Source organism: Salvelinus alpinus, chromosome 14, assembly GCF_045679555.1.
Source record: "Salvelinus alpinus chromosome 14, SLU_Salpinus.1, whole genome shotgun sequence".
Taxonomy (NCBI): Eukaryota; Metazoa; Chordata; class Actinopteri; order Salmoniformes; family Salmonidae; genus Salvelinus; species Salvelinus alpinus.
In genome coordinates, this window is record NC_092099.1 from 10,330,909 (window position 1) to 10,341,142 (window position 10,234).

Genomic DNA, 10,234 nt, shown 5'->3' on the forward strand with positions numbered 1-10,234 from the left:
TATTTCACTGTGGAAAAGGGGCTGCAATGTTGATATTATTTTAAATTTGCTTCCATATGGCTGGTTTCCCATTCGTCTCCAGAAATTATAAGGAATAATTCTCTAAAACAATTGCTATGTGTATTTACAACCCCCTTTACCTTACTAACTTACCTAGCTCTTATCAATAGCTCTTAAGGTGCATGGAGAATGCTGTTATTTATATCAGGAAAAAAAAAGTAGATACCTTTTCCCACTTGGAACCGGATGGTTCCCTCTACCTTATTCATGGTTTCCTTGCGTGTAAAGGTGGTGGAATTATGAGGGTATTAAGTCAAGGTCAGAATACGACTTATCTGAAGACACATCCACCACACCTTAAATTCTTAGATCTCCACCACGAATGAATAGCGGGTGAATAACTCATACTTAAATTCAAGGGCAGAATACTCAGAGAGAAAAGTGCATAAAAGGGAATAACGTTCCATTTACGTGCGCTTAACTCGGGTCGGAATCAGGGCCATAGAGAAAAGTGCATAAAAAGTGAATTATGTTCCATTTATGCACTGCTTAACAAGGGTCGGAATCGGCCCCATAGTGTTTCGCTTGGGACCAATGGAGTGAGTGGAATAGAAAGTGCTGCTAGGTATTTAGACCTCAGTCCCCCAAGTAATAACACCATATATATATTCTACAGACCCTACTGTGTAATCCCAACCCCACCTTTACTTCGGCACATAGAATAGTTTTTTTTCTCTATAAGCCAATATGTAATTTATAGGCCCAAAGTGTATTGCATTGGGACCAATGGAGTGAGTGGAGTAGAAAGTGCTGCTGGGTATTTAGACCTCAGTCCCCATGAAAGAACTGCATATATAGATACTACAGACCCAACTAAGTATTCCCAACACCACTTTTACCTCAGCACATAGAATCGTTTTTTCTCTACAGCCCAATGTTTTGAACATACCAATCTGAACATTGTATTTTTCGATAGTGGTCTTATTTTAATTTTATTTAGGAGCATATTTGTATAATTGTTTCTTGCATTTGCTTATACGAACAATAAAAAATTGACATTGATTAAAATGTAATATCTTTTAATGAGTTATCCACATTGCAATGTTTTGAAAGGCTGGCTTTTATTTTATTTTAGGATTCCTAATTTCAACTCAAAAGTGACGTCATCGTTTGTGCCGCTAGTGAAGGGGAGCTTGGCCTTCTGTCGTTCTTACTGCCACGTTTAAAAACCGATTCATAACAAGGTACTCCAGTAAGTACATGGCCATATCTGTGTTGACTGTTTGTTAAAATATTTGATAACACTATTGATATGCAAATATTGTGACTTATGTATTCCTATTTTCACGAAAAATAGCTAGCTAGCAAGTTAGCAATTCAACTGGTGTTGTTTCAAGCATACAATACTTCACTTGACTTGTTGAAAGTAGCTGGAGCTTGGCTGTTGGCTAACGTAAGCTAGCTACTTAGTTTTCAGCTGAATCATTAGGCACTTAAAGAAAGGTGAAAGTAATGGTAGTTACCTAGCGCGGCTTCGCTAGCTAAGCTAACTAGAAATTGGCCATTGATCGCGACTCTCAGTTCCATTGCATTAAACATAAGTCATTGAATGAAGGCATCTTCTGTACGGGGGCGTTTTGTTAAGAGCCCCGACGCTCGGTCTGAACAGTAACACGCATTGCTTGCGCTACGGTTTTGGAAGCATACGGATCTTATCTTTCATATCAGTGAGAACCTTTAGTTTTTTTGAAAAGTATTTAAGTTGATACACACCTTTTTATATGGTTATTGTTCCCACATGGCCATATTTCCATGTTACAGCGCTTGTTTAGGCACCACTTGTGCTAATTCGCTATCTAATGTTAGCATGATCGGATGGAGGCACCCATAGCTGTATGGATCTGTGCAAAACTGCTACAATATCTTTTATTTGAAGGATTTTGTTTATCGCCGATGAAATATGAGGGACATATATACTTATAATACATAAGACTTAATATGTTTATGGAAAATGTAAAGAAAGAAAAAAAGAGTGCGTACAAAGCGATTAAAAAAAACACCCCTTAGTACAGCAGATCACAATACATCTAATCCTAGCCTATTGCACCAAACTACAACGGGAAGATGTGGTTAAGAAAGTGGTCAGAAAATGGGAGAATGATGCCAGTGAGACCTTAGATGGCTGCTTTGACTGTGCAGACTGGAGTGTGTTCAGAGGGAGCAAGTCTTGAGGCCAGAAATTCTGTGAGGATATTATTGTTGCTTCCAAAACTTAAAAGTTATTTTCTAACAACAAACCCATGATCATAAAGGATCTGAAAATGACTCTAAATGAAAAGAAAATAGCATTTACCACTGGCAACAAGATTTAAGGTAAACTAATTCAATCCAAATTAAATAAACAGCTGAATCGGGCCAAGAGAGTGTACAAGGAGATGGTGGAAGGCTCTTTCAGGAAGGTAAAGCCAGAGGTGCTTGGAGCGGTGTGAAAACACTGGCAGGCCTTAACAACACCCAACTGTCCCCTGCTCCAAAATAAAAAGATTGTGTTGACTTTGCAGAGAATCTCAAGATTCTTTGTAGATTTGACCAATATGACTTTGCAATGGAAAAGAAGGAGCTGATCTCTTGACCTATCTAACATGTCACACACTGTAACAAATGTTGAGCTTCAACCAAAAGATGAAGACGCTGTATTTAAAAGGACAAAGTACCTTGGCCAGACAACATTAGTGGTTGCCTACTAAAGCTTTGCCATAAGCAACTGTCAGGTGTTTTCGGAGATTTTTAACCGCACTCTGGCAGAACACTCAATATGGAAATCATCCACCATATACCCAGTACCTAACAAGAGCAACCCCTACTGCAACAATGACTACCGCCCTGTAACTTTAACATATTTGGTGATGAAGAGCTTTGAACGGCTGATTCTCCCTCAGCTACAAAAGGAGGTATGCTCTTATACAAACCCACTCAAGTTTGCTTACAAGCGGCACAGGGGTGTTGATGATGCAGTTCTGTCCCTACTGCACTGTCTACACCAACCTGGAGAAACCCAAGACATGCGTCAGGATGGTATTTGTGGATTTCTCAAGTGCCTTTTAATATAGTCCTCACTTAATGGGTTAAAAGCTCCAGAACATGAATGTCAATTGACATCTGATTCTCTGGGTCCTCTCCTTTCTGACAAATAGAGAACAGCTGGTCAGATTCAATTGTCTCATTGCAGCTTGTCCAGAACCATCTTTATAGGATCACCACAAGGCTCCGTCATCTCACCTGTTTTAGGAGCTCAGACCCAGAGATGATGTTCATCAAGTATTCAGATGACACAGTAATTATGGACACAGCAGGCAACTCAGAGGGGCACCTCCAGGCTGAAATGGACAGGTTTTTACTGTGGTGTATACAGAACTACCTGGACCTCAATGCAACCAAAACCAAAGACCTGGTCATTGACTACAGAAGACACCAACCTACCATCCCCACCACTGGAGATTAACAGACAGATCATTGAGCGAATGGAGGACTACAAATTCCTAGGAACCATCATTGGCAACAAGTTAGCTCTCCTTCAAAAGAAACATTGAACACATTCACTCAATGTCATCAATGCCTGTTATTTCTATGGAAATGGAGGAAGTTTAATGTACAATCAATCCTCCAAGCATTTTATGCAGTGCATTTGGGAAGTATTCAGACCCCTTGACTTTTTCCACATTTTGTTACATTATAGCCTTATTCTAAAATGGATTACATAATCCCCCCCTCAAATCTACACACAATACCCCATAATGACAAAGCAAAAACAGGTTTAGACATTTTTGCAAATCTATTAAAAATAAACAGATACCTTATTTACATAAGTATTCAGACCCTTTGCTATGAGACTTGAAATTGAGCTCAGGTGCATCCTGTTTCCATTGATCATCCTTGAGCTGTTTCTACAACTTGATTGGAGTCCACCTGTGGTAAATTCAATTGATTGGACATGATTTGGAAAGGCACACACCTGTCTATATAAAGTCCCACAGTTGACAGTGCATGTCAGAGCAACAACCAAGCCATGAGGTCAAAGGAATTATCTGCAGAGCTCCGAGACAGGATTGTGTCGGCACAGATTTGGGGAAGGGTACCAAAAAAATGGATTGAAGGTCCCCAAGAACACAGTGGCCTCCATTCTTAACTGGAAGAAGTTTGGGACCACCAAGACTCTTCCTAGAGCTGGCCGCCCGGCCAAACTGAGCAATCGGGAGTGAAGGGCTTTGGTCCCGGGAACCCCATGGTCACTCTGACAGAGCTCCAGAGTTCCTCTGTGGGGATGGGATAACCTTCCAGAAGGACAACCATCTCTGCAGCACTCCAACAATCAGGCCTTTATGGTAGAGTGTCAGACGGAAGCCACTCCTCAGTAAAATACACGACAGCCCGCTTGGAGTTTGCCAAAAGGCACCTAAAGAAACAAGATTCTCTGGTCTGATGAAACGAAGATTGAACTCTTTGGCATGAGTGCCAAGCATCACGTCTGGAGGAAACCTGGCACCATCCTTACGGTGAAGCGTGGTGGCAGCATCATGCTGTGGGGATGTTTTTCAGCGACAGGGACTGGGAGACTAGTCAGGATCGAGGGAAAGATGAACGGAGCAATGTACAGAGATCCTTGATGAAAACCTGCTCCAGAGCGCTAAGGAACTCCGACTGGGGGCGAAGGTTCATCTTCCAACAGGACGACCCTAAGCACACAGCCAAGACAACGCTGGAGTGGCTTCGGAACAAATCTCTGAATGTTCTTGAGTGGCCTAGACAGAGCCCGGACTTGAACCCGATCAAACATCTCTGGCGAGACCTGAAAATAGCTGTGCATCAATGCTCCCCTTCCAACCTAACAGAGCTTGAGAGGATCTGCAGAGAATGGGAGAAACTCCCCAAATACAGGTGTGCCAAGCTTGTAGCGTCATACCCAAGAACAATCAAGGCTGTAATCGCTGCCTAAGGTGCTTCAACAAAGTACTGAGTAAAGGGTCTGAATACCTATGTAAATGTGATTTCATTTTTATTTATTTTTTACATTTGCAAAAATTTCAAAAAAATCAAGGCTGTAATCGATTTGTCATTATGAGGTATTGTGTGTAGATTGAGGGGAAAAAATACAATTGAATCAATTTTAGAACAAGGCTGTAATGTAACAAAACTTGAAAGAAGTAAAGGGTTCTGAATAATTTCTGAATGCACTATGTGCTTTATAGAGTCCATCTTAGCTTATAATATTACGGGTTTTAGGGAACATTTTAGGGAATATTGTTTGGTGCTCTAGGGAACAGATCAGAACCCATTTAACAGTGTAATAAGAATCAGTGGGAAGGTCATCAGAGCAAGCAAGTGTCTGCCATAGCATTGTTGCTGCACTTTTCAAATGAAAAGCCTCAGTGCAGCTGCTTTTGAATGCATGACCCTCATGGGACATTTGCAAGTGAATAGGTTGGTGTTTCCCCTTTTGATGCTTGAAAGCGAAAATGCTACACACTTTCTCCAAATGGCTGCGATACCAGCTAACCCTATTCCAAGCATACTGGTATATAAACAAGGATAGCTACTTGCCCACAGTTAAGTTTTTCGACATCACCATTATCAAGAGCTTGAAATCTTGAGAATTTACGACTCAACTTCAAACTTTCAATCTCAAGCCAACCAATGCTCTGAAAAGCTACTCTCAGACAATTAAAGTCCAAATAGGTTACATATGTCATGTTGTGGAAAGCGTAATTTAATGATTTGAACAACAGCAAGAGGTATTGTTGTGCAAGAAAGGTGAAAGTGTACTACATAGCCTAAGCAGATCATGTTCATTTTATTTGCGTAATCTCTCTTGTACCTGCAGGCTATGAACTTTGTGTATTGCAGTAGTAATTGGCTCCCTGTTGGGATCATTTATGAGTGACACATTTTTGTGATGTTTTCAAAGGAATAAATTGTATTCATCAGTAACACAATCCTCATACTCCTCTCGTTCACAGAAACAAAATGAATGTTGGCGTAGCGCACAGTGAGGTGAACCCCAACACTCGGGTCATGAACAGTCGAGGGATCTGGCTCACCTATGCCCTTGGTGTTGGAATGCTTCACATTGTGCTCTTGAGCATACCCTTCTTCAGTGTACCTGTGGTGTGGACTCTCACAAATGTTATACACAATTTTGTAAGTCATTTTTCTTCTCACGCTTTAATAACCTATTACCAGTTTGTTGTTCTTTCTTTCAGCCATTTCATGGGAACCCCCCCCCCCCCCCTCAAAGTTGGTGCCTAGACAATTGTTGCTTCCTCAATGCACTGGCCTCTCATTGTTCCTTGCGCAATCTGTTGAATAAAGAAACAAGGTCACTGACATGACAACTCACTAAGTTTAACTGTGGTCCCCATATTGGAAAAGTCTTCTGTATCATGGCCATTAAAAGGCAACCACAATATCCTGCTATTTTAGTTCAACAGCTTATTGTTTACTGTATCTTTTGCTTGCCATTTAACTGCTAGTTCAGCTGGTATATGAAGACTTTTCACAGACCCTGTTATTTCATCGAATGTAGCATTCTCATTCAAATGACCTGATGTTCTCAGCGCCAAGTGTTGTGAAGGAACTTAGGAGGTGATTAACCAGAACATACTCACTCCAATGTCCCACGTATGACCTAGTAGTTAATAAAGTATCAGTTGAGGTAATTGTGAGGCTTTGGTCAGCTTTGCACCAGTAAGCAGATTTCACACGCACTCCGCTTCTTATCATAAATACAGTTCCGATTCTATCCCAGCTCCTTCCAAGAAAGGATGAATGAATTAAAATAAATATTTCATTTAAATGAACCAAAAGGACACGTAGTTGTGCTGCAACATCTACCCTCAGTCTCAGGCACCATTTTCTACTTTATGATTAGTTTGTCTTGTCTTAGTGGACTGTCTCTCGCCATCAAGATTTGGACTCATTCACTATGTGTCTGTCTTGCAGGGGATGTATGTCTTCATGCATGCAGTGAAAGGCACTCCGTTTGAGACCCCAGACCAAGGCAAAGCCCGGCTCCTGACACATTGGGAACAGTTGGACTACGGCGTGCAGTTCACATCATCCAGAAAATTCTTCACCATCTCCCCAATCATTTTGTACGTCGCCTCCCGTCATTTAGAACAAGAGGTTACATTTTTGTCCATTGTCTTTAGATACCCATTTAGCATCCAATGCAGAAATAATTGCAAACTGTATGGGACGGTTTCCCGGACACAGATCAATCCTAGTCCTGGACTAAAAAACACTTCAATTCTCCATTGAAAATGCGTTTTAGTCCAGGATAGGCTTAATCTGTGTCTGGGGAAACCGGCCCTATAAATTCCAACTGTTGACCATGTTGCAGAGCTTTTTTTAGCTGACATGTTTGCTAACTTGTCTTATTTTGTTTCTCCCCCTAGATATTTTCTTGCAAGTTTCTACACGAAGTACGACACAACACACTTTGTCATAAACACTGCTTCCCTTTTGAGTGTGCTGATCCCCAAATTGCCACAACTACACGGAGTCCGCATCTTTGGCATCAACAAGTATTAAGCTGAGTGTTGAGGGTCAGTGGTTGGACAAACGCTCAAAGGAGCTATTGGCTCATAGCAAGATGAATAGTTAACCCTATTTACTCTGTACCACTGGAGTTTGTACTGAGCAGTTTTGTACAGTATGTGTAATTGTCACTCATTGTTTAGATACGCCAGGTTAAACTATAGTGGGAGACATAGAGAGCGCCGATAATTCCATGTGCATTACTAACTTATATTTAATTTTTTTTTTTTATCTACATAGACCTGGGCTGGCCCATGTTTAAAAAGTGGAGCTTTTTTTGTTCTGTTTTTGTTTGCCCCCACTTCACACAGTGACACAAAGATTGCGTTCCTCCTTGTTACAATAAATGTTTCTCATCGTAACCGAAAGCCTTGGAAATATCAGATGCATTTTTAAAGATAATTTCTCCATAAAAGTAGGGGCCTATGGTTCAATGTTGGACACTTATTTTTAGATGGGTTATCATTGCTGAAAAGAACTGAACAATATGAAATACACATTTTGCATGATTTCCTTGGTATATGAATCATTTCTCATTGTTACTCAGTTCTATAGGGCAGTTATTTTTTTCAGTGTATATAGTTGTATGTATAGGTTCATGTCTTTCTTGGTGATTTTTCATAAGATGTGTTGTCAGATGTAAATGTTTACTGAGACGGGTCTATGGCTTGCCTATGTACCTATATTCATGTAGCTGTACTTGTTTAGGAGATCTCCTGGATGGTATTACCAAGGCAGCTAGTCCTGTTTTGTTTGGTCATGGCTTATCCACGATATTCTTGGAGCTTTGTCAGCCCCTGTATCTAACATCATTAAAACATTTGTGCCCTTAAAAGCAGTGTGTATGTCTTAACTGGCAAAATTTCTTAAGGGAAATGGATGGAAACCATATTTTGACATGCACTGACTACAGTGGGAGATAAGCATAAAAACAAGCTGTGAATGCTTTTAAGTGATGTCAGTGGCAAAAGCTTTGTTACAATTTAAAATGAAATGCAATAAAGTAAAACAATTGATGTAATCCAAAATGTCGTTACACCTTGATCTCATTCATAAACCGTGTGTGCATAGTAATCTGACATGTGAGACTATCCAATTTTATAAAGGTAGAGCATTCCTGTAACAATATGTGAACCTTAGGAATTAATTTTGGTACTGTTGGCCCAAGACTCCTTGGAAAACCTCAAAGCGGTGAGTCTGATATTTTTGAGCATCGATTTTTATATTTAGTCCCAAATGCCCCATCGGTAGAGGCTGTTCCATAGAAGACTGCCTATCCTAGCAGCATGGCACAAATATTACAAGGCTCTCAAGTTACATACAGGTTGTTCCCGGTGCAGATGTACGGCTGACCGCTCTCCTCCGCACTGTCCTTATCCCGCAGGACACCACAGGTTGGCATGGTGGTGGCGCCATGTATTTCAGAGGGTGAGGAGTCGGGCAAAACAAACTGGCAGGCGGGATACTTATCATGGGTGTAGGCCCCACCATGCTGCCCACGTGCCACAAGGTCAATGCAGACCATGACAGTGTGGTTAAGTGGGTGAACGCCTTTCCAGCAGTCATGTCCCACAGCGACAATCCTCACTGCCTCTGGCTCAACGACCGCAGCCCCCACAGCCTCCATGCCTCTCTCCTGCCCTGCTCTTGCTGCAGCCACAGCAGCCATCATGTAGTCCTGCATCTTGGCTTTCATAGAGGTGAACAGCTGGCCTTTTAGTGCCACCGTCAGTTGCTTGTCCTCATAATAGGTGGGCCAGTGTTTCCTGGCCTGCTCAAACTTTGATCTGGTCAAAGGAGGGCATGCTGGTGTCTTGACCAGGAAAAGGTTCCCTAGACCTCCACAGTTTATTCTACCTGAGGACGGCAGATCAGATATGTGCATGTCCTTACTGCAGTCAAAGTCTGGTGCATCACTGGCAAGGCATACAATGATCTCCAGAGGATGAGGGTTGCCCTTATCCTTGCATGCCCGTACTCTCGATGTGCGTCAGTCCAGGTAACGGGTACACTGTGGCTAACTCCTTTATCAAACGAGAGGTTTCTTTCTTGTTGACGATGGGAGCTGCAAAGGCCTCGATTAGCTCAGCGTCATGTGTGTGAAAGTTGGACAGCACAGGATAAGCGAACCAGGAGTCTATGTCACACTCAGATTATTTGATGCGTTTGGACTGTGGCTCCATTTCATAGTACCTGTGTTAAAAAGATTTTCAACCACAAATCTGGTCAAAGAACTCGGATCCAGACAATGTTTACATAAATGGGTGATTCTGCATCTTTGGGCACTTTGGCTGTGTTAAACTTATTCAAACACCATTTTACCAGTATTTCAATTGTCTTTGATTTGTCTAGAAACAATATCTGATAATGGCTGCATTTGTACTATTTTTGTCATTTTTCCCAGACAGCCAGACAAATGTAATTTCCATCATGTCATTAATCATCCATTTCAGTTGAAAATGAAATTAACTTATTTTTAACACATTTCTTATGGGTACATGAACTTGTATTGAATATTATTTTAAGTGATTAAGGTTTTCCTAAAATTAATAATTCAACACGATGCCTGAATGTATGAACTTGCCTTGGTGACAGCTGAAAACGTTTATCATGAAAAATACGATATTTCCACCCAACCTTT

At 41.2% G+C, this 10,234-nt stretch overlaps 2 protein-coding genes across 5 annotated transcripts; one reads left to right on the forward strand and one right to left on the reverse strand.

Moving 5' to 3' along the window:
* Positions 1–1,148: 1,148 nt before the first annotated feature.
* On the forward strand, positions 1,149–8,428 carry ormdl1 (ORMDL sphingolipid biosynthesis regulator 1). 4 transcript variants are annotated; one of them, XM_071340365.1, is made up of 4 exons: positions 1,149–1,252; positions 6,015–6,195; positions 6,997–7,148; positions 7,452–8,428. In XM_071340365.1, the coding sequence occupies exons 2-4, from the start codon at positions 6,022–6,024 to the stop codon at positions 7,585–7,587; spliced, it is 462 nt and encodes a 153-aa protein (XP_071196466.1). In that variant the 5' UTR covers positions 1,149–1,252; positions 6,015–6,021; the 3' UTR covers positions 7,588–8,428. The 4 variants fall into 4 exon arrangements, with proteins under 4 accessions (XP_071196466.1, XP_071196464.1, XP_071196465.1 ...); XM_071340363.1 differs by having other exon boundaries at positions 1,151–1,252; positions 6,997–7,179; XM_071340364.1 differs by having other exon boundaries at positions 1,152–1,244; positions 6,997–7,179.
* Positions 8,429–8,736: 308 nt separating this feature from the next.
* adat3 (adenosine deaminase tRNA specific 3) lies at positions 8,737–9,776 on the reverse strand. The gene is given in 3 exon segments (XM_071342109.1): positions 8,737–8,814; positions 8,816–9,575; positions 9,577–9,776. Coding segments are annotated over 3 exon segments (1,038 nt in total).
* Positions 9,777–10,234: the final 458 nt, after the last annotated feature.